The sequence below is a fragment of the Melozone crissalis genome, unplaced genomic scaffold, assembly GCF_028551555.1.
Source record: "Melozone crissalis strain CALT ecotype California unplaced genomic scaffold, PUWL_Pcris_2 ptg000023l_1, whole genome shotgun sequence".
NCBI lineage: Eukaryota > Metazoa > Chordata > Aves > Passeriformes > Passerellidae > Melozone > Melozone crissalis.
This window is the reverse complement of record NW_026535801.1, coordinates 30,088,118-30,100,451: the sequence shown is the minus strand read 5'-3', so window position 1 is coordinate 30,100,451 and position 12,334 is coordinate 30,088,118. Positions and strand designations below refer to the sequence as shown.

At 47.8% G+C, this 12,334-nt stretch overlaps 2 protein-coding genes across 2 annotated transcripts; one reads left to right on the top strand and one right to left on the bottom strand.

Moving 5' to 3' along the window:
* Nucleotides 1-69: 69 nt before the first annotated feature.
* On the bottom strand, nucleotides 70-6,865 carry TSN (translin). Its single transcript, XM_054277894.1, has 6 exons — nucleotides 6,773-6,865; nucleotides 6,577-6,670; nucleotides 3,621-3,717; nucleotides 2,699-2,814; nucleotides 1,960-2,039; nucleotides 70-1,614 (listed from the first exon to the last, which is right to left on the bottom strand). The coding sequence occupies exons 1-6, from the start codon at nucleotides 6,836-6,838 to the stop codon at nucleotides 1,378-1,380; spliced, it is 690 nt and encodes a 229-aa protein (XP_054133869.1). The 5' UTR covers nucleotides 6,839-6,865; the 3' UTR covers nucleotides 70-1,377.
* Nucleotides 6,866-7,204: 339 nt separating this feature from the next.
* NIFK (nucleolar protein interacting with the FHA domain of MKI67) lies at nucleotides 7,205-12,076 on the top strand. Its single transcript, XM_054278136.1, is given in 7 exon segments — nucleotides 7,205-7,353; nucleotides 7,435-7,560; nucleotides 8,228-8,336; nucleotides 9,353-9,564; nucleotides 10,229-10,309; nucleotides 11,521-11,665; nucleotides 11,668-12,076. Coding segments are annotated over 7 exon segments (870 nt in total). The 5' UTR covers nucleotides 7,205-7,209; the 3' UTR covers nucleotides 11,721-12,076.
* The last annotated feature ends 258 nt before the right edge of the window (nucleotides 12,077-12,334 follow it).

Sequence of the window (12,334 nt, the reverse complement as noted above, 5' to 3'; positions counted from 1 at the left end):
GAACAGGTTCCCAGCAAGGGCAGCAAGTAACAGCAGATGATCAGACAACAGGCAGAGGTACCAAGTGGCCATAATCAAAGAACAGCTTTTATTGGCCAAAATAACCAAGAAACCATTTTCTTCCAAAAAACAAAACCCCCTAACTCAGTGGTAAATCTTCACTAAGAAACTGAAACGCAAACAAACTCTGCATAAACTTGACCGTTCCCATTCATCCTCTGAAGTATTCCTCCTCCTCCTAAGTCAGCTGTTCTCCTTCACCCTCCTGCATCACCAGAAGTAGGAGAATGGCAAAACTCAAAGTCATTTAGGACAAGAGAACAAACACATGGGGAGGCATGAGTCTGTCCGTTTACACGCATGAAAGAGGCTGTTGGTGTTTGCAAACATCTTACACACTTACCTGAAAGCAGTAACCTCCTCATTTCTGGAGATACAAACATTTTACTACACAAACTATAGTTTTGTGGTGTTTTTTGGTTTTTAATCCCAGGATACAGGTACAGTTGTGGCCTGGACAGGTTGTTACAACTCAGACACCACCTGCGGTTTGTCAGTTTACACTTCTCTATTCAGAAAACTTGGAAGCTAAAAAAACATAAAAATTGGTTACAGAGTTCTCAAGGCAAATCATAATTTTAAACTCTGCATTAACTCATGCCACTAAAACAAATACCAGACAGAGAAAGCAGGTACCTAAGAAAACCTTGCTCTCCCTGGTAACTGAAATGATGGTGGAAAGAAAAAAATACGAGACAGAGAGAGAGAGAGAGACAGAGACACTGGGGTGCAAGACACCAGTTCCAATAGAGGAATTCTCAGGAGTATTTTCACTAATTTCTCAATTACAGGGTGTACATTATGAGAAACCGTTAAAAAAAGAGATCTGGTTCATAAACAGTTATGCAAATTTGTTCAACTTACATAGGTGAAAATTTAAGAAACAAAAAGAAAAAAAAAGTGTCTTTAAAAAAAAGTCATTATTTACACACTGTGTTTCTTTAAAGATCCCACATGTCTGCACTGAGCTCAGTGCTGTGCACACACCTCTGAGGGTGTGTGAGCAGAGAGCCACAGCACTTCCCTGACAGCAGGGAAGCAACACTACAGAACTAATGGGAGTTACTGACTACTATTGCTGCTGTGCAGAGAACAGCACCGTGTGTTTGACAGAGGAATTCCACTGGAAACAGTCTCCTGTCCTAATCTAGACATGATTTTACAAAACATCTAACACCTGTACTACACCTTTTGTAAGAAAATAGAGAGCAGCTTTGAGCTGCAGTTCTTCTAAACTACTGTAGGAAGGTTTCTCTAGGTACTTCCTAAATTGGCAACCATCTGAGGTAATCGATGATGCTGTGCCAGGAGCATCCTTCACTTCTCCCCGCCTGCACCAACTGTCGCCTCCTTGTTGAGTCCTCTGATGGACAAGTCATAAACCACCTCCTCGATTTTCTTGACATCGTATTTCAGGCCATCGTAGCGCTTCCTCAGGGAGTCGTTCTTCAGGTTGAGGAGGCGGAAGCCAGAATCCAGCTCGTTGATAAAGGTCGAGATGCGCAGAGGGCGAGAATAGTCCCCAGCTGTGACACTGTTCACTGCCAGCCTGGCCTGCCAGAGGAGACAGCAGAGAGCACAGCACCCACATCACATCACAGTCCCCACCAGTCACTGTACCAAACGAAGCACTTGTGGTCCTGGCAGTCAGATTATTTGTACTTAGATCTACCTTTTTGTTGAGCATAGTTCTGGATTTTCAGTCAAATCAAAATTGAAGTTTAAATCTTAGAAGTATCACTGAGGACCATGCAGAGAAGCATCTTGCCTCTGAACAAGTTCAGATCAAGGTATTGTGTATCATAACTGCCAGGAACAACTTGATAAAGCTAAAAAACACATTACTTCTGTTTTCAAGGTCAGTTTCAAACCAAACACATGCATGCATATCTTTCTTACCAGCTCACTGGCCAGAGTTAATACACCAGAAAGATAATCTTCAATGTCCAGGTGAAAGCCCCGTTCTCGATCAGCTTCAACTGAGACAAAAACAGAGCAGTGATGAGGTGGTGCTGAGCATGAGCAAACCCAGCCACCTTAAATTGCATTTGTTTACTGGTGCTAATTTGAAATATCAAATTTATGAAATACTATTACAAAATAAAAGTCAGCCTTTTCCTGTATGTGATGTAATTAGAGCCACTCTGTTCTTGATTCAGCATCTTGTACATCCTCAACTGTACATCGAACAGAGTAACTGGATTTACATCAAAATACAGGATGTATTTTCCTTATTTTTTCCAAATCTTTTGCTCTGTGAAGATACAATTCTTTTATGGCAAAGAATTTAGTCTGTTTTACACACTTTTTAAATACCAATAGCAAGAAGTTAGAGAAACAAGCTCTCATCTTATGCTTATGTTTTATGCTTTTGGTGCATTTACACACTTTGAATGAATGACCTTCATTGATGAAGAACTTATTAATGACTAAGTACTTCAGTTAACATTAGGTTTGCCAATTTCCGTCAACTTCTGAGAATTTGTTGTTTATATAATGAAATCAAATACCAGATAAACTCTGGAACTGGTTTCTCAGGAAGAAATTAAGTTCTGCTATTTCCCTGTACCTCTGAAAACTACAATGTCTAAGGCCACAAGCTTTTTGTTATTGTTTTCTTCCTATAACATTAACTTACTCCCAAGTATTTCTGCAACAGCTTCTCGGGTCACTAATGTTTCTGACTCCAAGTAGACTACAAATGCTGCCAGGAACACCAGCCGCTGCAGCACAAACCTCCAGTGCTCATGAAACCTGCAGGAGAAACACCAGGGCCAGGTATAAATAATGAATGTTTATTACTGGAGCGTTAGGCAACACGCACACATTCTGTGTGTGTTGTGTTTTCTGCCTTAACACGTGCACTTTGCAGTATTTTTGGTTTATCACAATGACACCAGCTAAAAGACATCTCCTTGGTACTCCAGAACTCCTCACCCAGGTTACCACACCAGACACTGACATTTGCTCACCCCTCTCACACACCTCCTCAGCTCCCACACTTTTCCAGGCTGTGTTGCCCACAGACAGCCAGAGCTTTCCCTCAGCAGATCTGAACTGACAAGATTCTTGTTCTTTGAAATGTTCTTGCCAGGCACTGTCCCCTTCTGGCAGCAACAGAACACAAAGGTGACAACTTCATTTAGTGTCTGCAGAACCAAACAGCCATTTCATGACAGATTTAGAGCTCTGCTTCCAGGAACGCCCCAAACTGAACAACTTAACTGAAATTAATGGAGCAGCAAATGCCCTGCTCCCAGATACAAGGGCAGCTCCAACTTCTTAAGCTCCCCTTTTGCTTTTTAAAGAAAATTTCTAGAAAAAATAGTTCAATACTGAGTATTTTTGGTGAAAAGTTAAAGTGTTAGAGCAAAAGCGTTTTTTATCTATGCTGATAAAAACCTCACACTTGTCTACCATGATTTACTTTTCAAAGAGAAAGAAGCACTCAGCCCATCAACCTTTACATCATTATTCCAAAGCAGTAATTGGAAGCAATTATTGCAATGCCAAGCAATTCCCATACATATCTGTGTCTGGCTGTGTGTGATCCTGCACACCTGTAATACTGATCAGCAGGAAACTTGGTCTTCAGGGACTCCATCTGTGTCCTCACTGTACCAAAGTGCTCACGAGCCTTCTGACACTTCTTTGGAACTGAAAAAGAAACAGCACAGCATTTGGGGAATGAATACACTCAGGAAATGGGTATTTGACAGGCAGCAGAGGTTTGTAAACAGAGTTTCCCAGTGTGAACAGTGCTATTTACACTTCTTTCTTGCTCAAGATAGGCTACTGACACTTGGAATCAACCTGAGAAGTATTCCTGGTGGCACCATGAGCCACAGAGGTAAAGCAGAAAGACTCTGGAATTCCAGGCAGTCTGATCTGCTCTGGGCCTTGGTTTGGAACTTGAGCCAAGATGTCCCAGCAACAGCCAGATCCCAAGCCATGGAACAGCACTGCACACAGCAGCTGGCTCCAAAGGAAGCACACACCAAGCACTGCTGCCAGGCAACTCTCACAGTCAAAGGAAAAGAAACTTTGCTTTCTCTGTATTAAAATCTTATCCTATTTTTTTTTCTAATCCATCAGAATTTGGCTACATGAGGTGCAACATCCCTTCAGGAAACTGTATTTCCTGCTTTTTACGATGTATTTGCAGAGCCTGGGTTGCAGCTCTGCAGAGGAATGATCTCCTGTTCCTGCAGCAGCCACTGCCACCTCCCGTTCGCTGACAGAGTTACAGCCCCGATGTGCCTGCAGTGCCGGCGGCCACAGCGTCCCTGCAGCCCTCACACAGCACAAAATCAACCTGGCAGCCCTCCTGCATCTCCATGTGCAGAGGCCAGGACTATTCACAAAAGCTACATCTGAAAGCTGTGCTGGTTTTTAGCAAACAACACCCACGAGGAGTCACTCAAGTGTGATTATAAAACTTCTGTTAATAACACATAGTTTCTGTTTAAAAAATAAAAGAGAGGAGAATGACATGCAAAAAAGGAAAGCTTCAGGAAGCAGCATGTGGGAGTGCTCCATGTGGCAGTCAGGATGAAAGAGCTGTGTGAAGCTCACTGAGAGCTACAGCTCTGTCAGGTGAGCATTGTGTGGCTGGAGGAACAGAGTAAGGAACACATTCAGGTTTGGGTTTTGCAGAGGCACCTGTGACAAAGAGAAATAATCCTTACTGTAAAGGCTCAGACAATGCCCAGTGACACAAACACACAACCCCAGATTCAAACTACCCTTGCACAGGTGCCACCTGTGATGTTCTGCAGCCTCAAGAGCAAGGACAGAGTTGTCTCTGGGGCTGTGGTGGCCCTGCCTGTCACCCTGCCTGCCACCAGGCCACAGCAGATGCAGCACACGCTGCCCTGCCCAGCCCTCCCAGCAGCTCTCCAGCTCCAGCTGGGACAAGCACCAAGAACGCCTCTGGGAGATGACATTTTAAAAGCCACTGGCTGGTACAGGAAGCTGTCCTCCATCAAACTCCCAACTATCCCAAGGTTTTACTAGCAGAGCTGAATTTGATGACAAATTCACAGGTCTGCTATCACAAGTTAACTCTTGACCTATAAGGCATTATTTTTGCAAAAATTATAAGATGAGGCTTTGGGGTTTTTGCCTGATTGTTTATTTGTTTGTGGTTTTTTGGTTTGATTTTTTTTTTGTTTGTTTGTTTTCCATTTTTTCGTTGGTTTTGTCCTTTTTTTTCTTTAATTATTCCAAATCTCTTCTCAGACTCCTCAAGTTCCAGGACCAGCTCTCTCCAGGAATGAAAAATCAAGTGAAAATACACTGAGTTGAAGATGGGCCTCTACAACTACATACCTGAAGTTGTTCCCCACACAATGACCATGGATGTTCCCAGCTTAGAGAACTGAGTCTGTGCAAATAACCACTCAGCAGTTCTGATTTCCAGCACTGCCAGGTTTCCCAGCAGATGGAACTTGTACTTGCCTGCACAGCGCAAAGCTCAGGTGCTGCTCATTGCTGAGCACAGACCCTCTCTGAGGCCAGAGGAAGGCCAGGCCTCCAGCCCAGCCCCAGTGTGCTGGGGAGCCTCATCAGGCTGAAAACAATCCATCAGCTCTGCAAGGGAGTAACTCAGCACCCGGGGAGGCTGCTCCTGTTTCCCTTCACAGCATGGCCTGCACAAATTCCTCTCAAGAGCAAAGTCAGAATGGTTACTTCTTCTTACAAGATATTAATTGACTGGCAAAAATCCAGCTCTTAAGGGACATATTTGAGTTTATTCCAGTAGTGTCACCAGTAAACTGAGAAAGGAAGGGGCAGAAAGAGCAGATCTGACACCTGGGCCTGCAGAGCTGCTCTCGTGGCCTGGAGGAAATGGGCTGGCCCAGAAACATTCTGTCCAACACCTGAGAAACCTGGAACCAGGTTGATGACAGCCCAAACCTCCAAAGCAGCAGAACAATTCCTGCTGTCACTCAAGCAGACATCAAGGGCAGGTCCTGCTGTTTCAGCCCTTGCAAATTCTTTTTACATTTTGCCGCATTAAGCGGATTTTATACATACAGAGAGAATGTGTTTGTACAAACAAGATTGAAGTGTGTTCCCCTCATCCCAGCCCATCCTGAATACCCCCTCAGCGCTCAGGAACACAGCTTTTTGGGGCGTGGGGCGAAGAGATGAGACTGATCAAAGGCCCAACAAGACATGATAACACAATTTCTGCACCAATCACTTACAGGGAGACCTAAGAGCCAACTCAGCGGCCCAGGACGTGAACACCTGGAAAAGAACACACTGCTCTATACCAAGACAGAAAAGCACCACGCTAGGGAGGGAGAAAGGGACAGAACGGTGTCCATAACGCTGAACGGCAGCTTTACTGCTTGTCCGGCTTGAAACCTCCCAGCTGCGCTCTCCTCTCCCCAGATGCCTCCGGGAAACCCACGCTGAAGGCCCCGGGAGAGACTGGAGCCTGGAGAAGGGGCCCCGGGGCAGGGCACCTGCGTGCTCCCGCCCCCAGCTGTTCTCCGCGGGACTCACTGTGCTGGAAGCCGGGCCCCTGGTGCACGCCCTGCAGCAGCGTCAGGATCTCCCGCGCCGTCTGCTCCAGCGCCTGCACCACCTTCCGGATCTCCTGCGGGCACAGCGCGCCGTCAGCCGAGCCACGGCCCCGGCACGGCCCCGGCACCGCCCCGGCACCGCCCCGGTCCCGTTCCCGTCCCGCCCGCCCCGGCACCTCTCGGATGTCCTGGTCCTGGCCGAGCGCTCCCTGCAGCGCCGCGAACATCTCGCTCACCGACATGGTGCCGCCGCTTCCCGCCCACGGGGCCTTCCGCGCCGCCGGCGCGCGCCTGCTCCGCCCCGCCTGCAGCGCCGCGCCGGGCTGCCCGGAGCACCGCCTGAGCGGCCGGAGCAGCCAGCAATGGACTTGGGGGCGGCTGGGAGGGTACCCAGAGAGTGCTGCTCGCCCCGGGGATGCAGCTGGCCGCTCCCAGGGCGGGAGTTTGCCGCCCCGGCGGTGTCCGTGTCCCAGGCCGCCCTCCCGGTGCGGCGGGGCCGGGCCCGGTGTGGCCGCGCGAGGGCCCGTCCGCCCCGTTGCCAGGAGACGGCGTCTGGCCGCGCGGCGCCGGCGCGAGGGCAGTGACGCACTTCCGGCGGCCGCGCGGAGGCAGCATGGCGGCGGGGGAGGCCATGGCGGCGGAGGTGCCCGCGTCGGCCGCGGCCGTGAGGGCGGCGCCGCTCCTGGCGCTGGAGCCGCGGCTGCAGCGCCAGTTCCAGCAGAAGGTGCAGCGCGCCCGCACCAAGCGGACGACCAAGGTGAGCGGGGCGGCCCGGCGGGGGCGGGGGCGAGGGCCTGGCGAGTCCCGGCCCGGGCTGACGCGGTCTCTGTGCCCGCAGGAGGAGCTGACGCCCGGCGTGGTGTTCGTGGGGCATCTCCCGCGGGGTCTCTGCGAGCCGCAGCTCCGCGAGTACTTCGGGCAGTTCGGCACGGTGACGCGGCTGCGGCTCTCCCGGAGCAAGAAGGTGAGGAGCGGACTGTGCGGGGCCGTGATGGGGCCGAGCGCCCCAGGCCGGGCCGGCTCCGTGACCGCCGGGGCTCCCCCGTGCCCAGCGAGGGCCCTCGGAACGCGCAGGGGCCGCTGCGCCCTGAGGCTCTCGGGAGCCCCTCGTGGGAGCGGCAGGGCCCGGGACTGTCCCCGACTGCCAGGCGGCGGCTGGGGCACGGCTCTTGTCCTTTTTTCCGTGAGTAAATTCACTCCAGTGGGAAGTGCCAGAGTGCACCAGTTCAGGGTACAACTGAAGTGCCACGATTCTATATTAACTTACTTGCCGTGTTGGATAAAGCTAATATTTTCTCATTTCTGGGTTTGGTGTCACATTTTAAGATTACTGTATAAGCATGGAACAGTGGAACAGCAGCAACGCAGGGCAGCTTTGGGGTTTTTTTGGCAAGTAGGTACCTGTGAGCAGTTTTTGTGTGCAAATATATATTTTACAAATAACATGATACCAATTTAGGACTAAATCTGTCTTTCAGGACTAAATTGCATTTCTCACAGTTTCAGTGACCTTTGTGAATTTAGCTGTTATTAGCTGAGAATGGGCTATGACTTTAGAAGAATAAAATAATTTTAATAGAGGCCTTCAGGTACCAAAGCACTGTTTGATGTTTCTCCCTTGTCACTCACAGACTGGAGCCAGCAAAGGCTATGCATTTATGGAGTTTGAGTCTGATGATGTGGCCAAGATTGTTGCAGACACAATGAACAACTACCTGTTCTCTGAGAGACTGCTGAAGTGTAAGTATAAGCTGAGTTTAAGTTCTCTAGCATGCAAAGGAAACTTGTGGTTATTTCATTTCATTTATCTTTTTCAACTGTGCATAGAATTTTAGGGGTTTTTTAATGAAGCTTTGTCCCAGAAGTATTTTCTGTGGGGCTGAGCTTTTCATCATGTGTAAAATTTTTAATCATGTGTAAAGAACATGCTCAGCAGGCTTTTGGTCACTAGTGCTGGTTTTTCCTCTGGGCTGATGTTGCTCCTAGTGACTGTGTAACACGAAATCTCAGGACAAAGTTGAGTTTGCTGTAGAGATAATTCCTTTCACATGGACAATCCTTGGCATTTGCAGCTGCTGCAGTTGTCTGTGAGGATGGACAAAAAGAGGCTTTGAGTAAAAGATTGATGAAATCACTGAGTTTCTCAGTCATGGTAGCAGTAACACTTTCTTTGTAAAGGATTATCAGTTGATGTGTTGCTGTAAAACAATTTTGCCTGATCTTTCTGGATGAAACTGTTAAAGTGTTTTATCCATCCACCCACGTTGTCATTGCAAGAGTTCCACATTGCTGTCTCCTATCACAAAAGTTCCATACCTTCTTGGTGTTTCTTATGGGCAGCTCCTCAGAGCACTGCCTCTTTCTCCTTCACAAAGCAGCCACTGACTGCAGCTCCCCTCTCACCCAGCCACCCCACTCTTTTATAGCATCTTCTTCTCATTGCTTACAGCTGTGGCCTGGTAAAGTCAGGCCTGCTCCTAATCTTTGATAATTGGCCCAGCTGCAACTCCTTAGGGGTAAGATTACTTTCTACACTATCTTTAGGGTAGAAAGTAATATTTTTCACACTGTTTTCTTGTATTCTATGCCCCTACACACCCACCCCCCCATTTCCCTGGCCGGCTGAGGGTGCAGTGTTGGTTTCTTTGTTCCTGACTCGCTGGGCAGCACAGTGTTGTGGCTGTGAGCTGTGCTGTGTGAGTGCCCTTGGCAGGAAGGGGAGCCGTGCTGTAACCCCTGTGCTGTGCTTGCTGCAGGTCAGTTCGTGCCTCCCGAGAAGGTCCACGAGAGCCTGTTCCAAGGCTGTGACAGGATGTTTCGGCAGCCCTCGCAGCCGGCCGTGCGGCGCTACAACCGCGTGCGCTCCCTGCTGGAGAAGGCCAGGATGACGCAGCGCCTGCTGAGGAAGGAGAGGCTCTTACGGAAGAAGCTGGCTGAGAAGGGGCTGGACTATGACTTCCCAGGATTTGTAAGTTTGGCATTGTTTCAGTGAGTGTTTTAAGCAAGATGTGTGTCTAGAGTTGTGCTGAATGCATGGAAATAATGTGTTTTGTGTGGGACTGGCAAAAGAGCTGGAGCCCCAGGGAGGCTCACCTGTGTTAGGAATTGTATGGAAGCCCCAGGAATTCGGTGTGGTGCTGTTGCTGGGCTGCACTCCATGTGCCTGCGTGTTTACTTGTAGAGAAATAGTAGGTAACAGCAAAGGGCAGATGTTCCTTTTGTTCTGTTGGTACAAACAGTTGCATATTCTGTGGTTTAATACTGGAGTGCAGATGACCAAAGAGCAGAGGGGCTTTGGCAGAGTGGGGGTTTGGAGGCAGGTCCCAAGACCAGAACTTCTGTCCACAGCCTGTGCATGTTCCTCTGCAGAGTGCTTGGGTCAGGTACTTGAGTTGTGAGCAGTTAATGCTGTTTAACATGGAATGTTCTATAAATGCAGAGTAGCACATTTTCTTGTGTTGCTTTTGGTGTTTCTGTTCAAACCAGATCACCTCTGTGTCATTCAGTTTGTTTCTTTAAACCTATTTGCTGTAACAAAGACTTTGTAGTTACGAAACAAATCTATGAAGTGTTCAGTGACTGCATCTTCACACAAGTGTGTAGTGATCCACCTGATCTGTCTTTCTTCCTAGGCTGCACAGGCGCTTTCCAAAAAGAGGAAAAAAGTTAAAACATCCAAGAAAGCAAATCTGAACATTTCTTTGAGCAGCCAGGTAAGACAGACCAGTCCTGGTGGTGTCCAGTACCACCATTCACATGGGGGCAGGTGTTTGAAGTCTTCAGCTGGCACCTTAATGCTGATTTCAACACACAAAAGCCTTAACATTGTTTGCCTGAGAGATGTTTGTGCCGGAAGTAGCTCCTTTGAGATGTATTTACACTCTTGAACTGGGGAGGGTGATAGAATCCTCGTGGTTCCTTCTCCTGTGAGAGTATTCAGTAGCAGAGGCTTCTGCTCAGCACGCTGTAACCAGCAGTGCCTGTCCCTCAGTGCTGTCTGCCTCTGCTGTCCAGCACTCCCTTGGTACTGCAGGGTGCTGGGGCACCTGTACACCCCTGCACCTGTGCTTTACCGTGGGATGACATGGTCTCCTTGATGGAGTCCTTCTGTTGGACCATGTTTCAGTGCCATCCTGTTTTGCTAGAAAGGGAGTTGAATTGTTGATACAATCCACAACTGTCTGTCCCCATTTCCATCTGTATTGTCCCTCCTACCCCGTGCTCTCCAGGCACAGAATTTGGTGTTTAATACCAGGTAAAAGTAGCAGTAGGATGAAAAGGAAGTTCAGGTCATCAGGACTGAGATTTGGGATATTGGCAGTCTAAAAAGTCTAAGACATGAATATTCCTCTTCTGTTCCATCATTGTTGTGAGTTGCGGTGTTGAGTGTTTGGGAATTTTTATTATTGCTGGGTTTACTTGTGATAATTGGGGGATTTATTTGGGGTTTACTTGTGATAATTGGGGCATGGCTGGTTGTGAGGCAGACAGGATAACTTATACATTCTGTCAACTGAGTTCTGAGGGCTTACTGAGGTAACAAAGCTGGGATGTTTCAGCTCTGTTGTAAAATGGAATGAGGCATTTCTGTACGCCAGTCTCACTCCCTCATCCCCCACCTCGTTGCCCTTATTATGTTCCACTTGACTTTCATGGTGCTTTGAGTCAGGAAATACAAGGTTTAGAAAGCAAATGTGCATAACAACACGTTAAAAAATGTGAATTAATTTCCATTTGCCTTTCACATACACTTCTTTGAAGGTGACGCTTCTGTCCAAAGAAATAATGTCTACAAAAGTAGCTAGTTATAAAATGTAAGCAATTTTTTCAAGAAGAGCTGAACTGAGGTGTCTTGTGGTACCACAGGGGCAGCTTTTTCTGGCAGATGGCTTTGCTGTGAATCCTGTTTTTCTGATCTCTTCAGGATCCTACTCCAGTGTGTACTCCAGCAGTGCTCGAGCGCCGGAAAGCTGCTCGGATGGATGATGACACAGAGGACGATGAAGTAACACTCAGGCTTCCCTCTGCCAGCGGTAAGAACGCTGTGCAGGGACCAAAGAAGCAGCCAAGGCAAAGGCCAAGCCTGAAGAAACAGAAACAGACTTAAAATTGTTATGCCTGTAGCCATATTTTTCTCAAAAACTTTTGAGGTGGAGCTTCTGCTGGGTCTGCTGCCCTGACTTGGTCCATCCTAGACTGTTTCAGGCTTTCCTAGGCAAGGACTCTGTTCACAAATCCTGTCCCTGTGGTTTAGCCATCAAGGGACATAGGAAGATATCCTTGACTTTGTGCTCACAAGTGCCCGTGCTGTGACACAGCTACAATAGTCCACAATCTTCAGTTAATTTTATAACTTGTGTCTAGAGCTCACTGTTTGGAAAGAAAATGTGAGGCTGTCCATTCAGAGTTTGCTTATGCAAACAACTGTGTCTTAAATTTATAATTAATGACAGGTTATTAAAGAAATTACCATTTTTCAACTTTCTTTGCTCTTGGTAATGGTTCTTCTGTTTAACTGAATGTGTTTTGTGAAAGTTCTCACATATTTGCACCGATGGAGGCTCTCGACAAGATGCACCAATAATCAGAGCAGTCTGAGTTCTACTGGCAGTTCTGTTGTCCTTCATCACTGCATTTTAGTTTCACAGCTTGCATGAAACCAAGAGTGTCTTCTGTTCCAGGGGGTGATAAGCACATTGAAATATTGTAATAACCAGGAGTGCAAAGGCAGGTTTTTG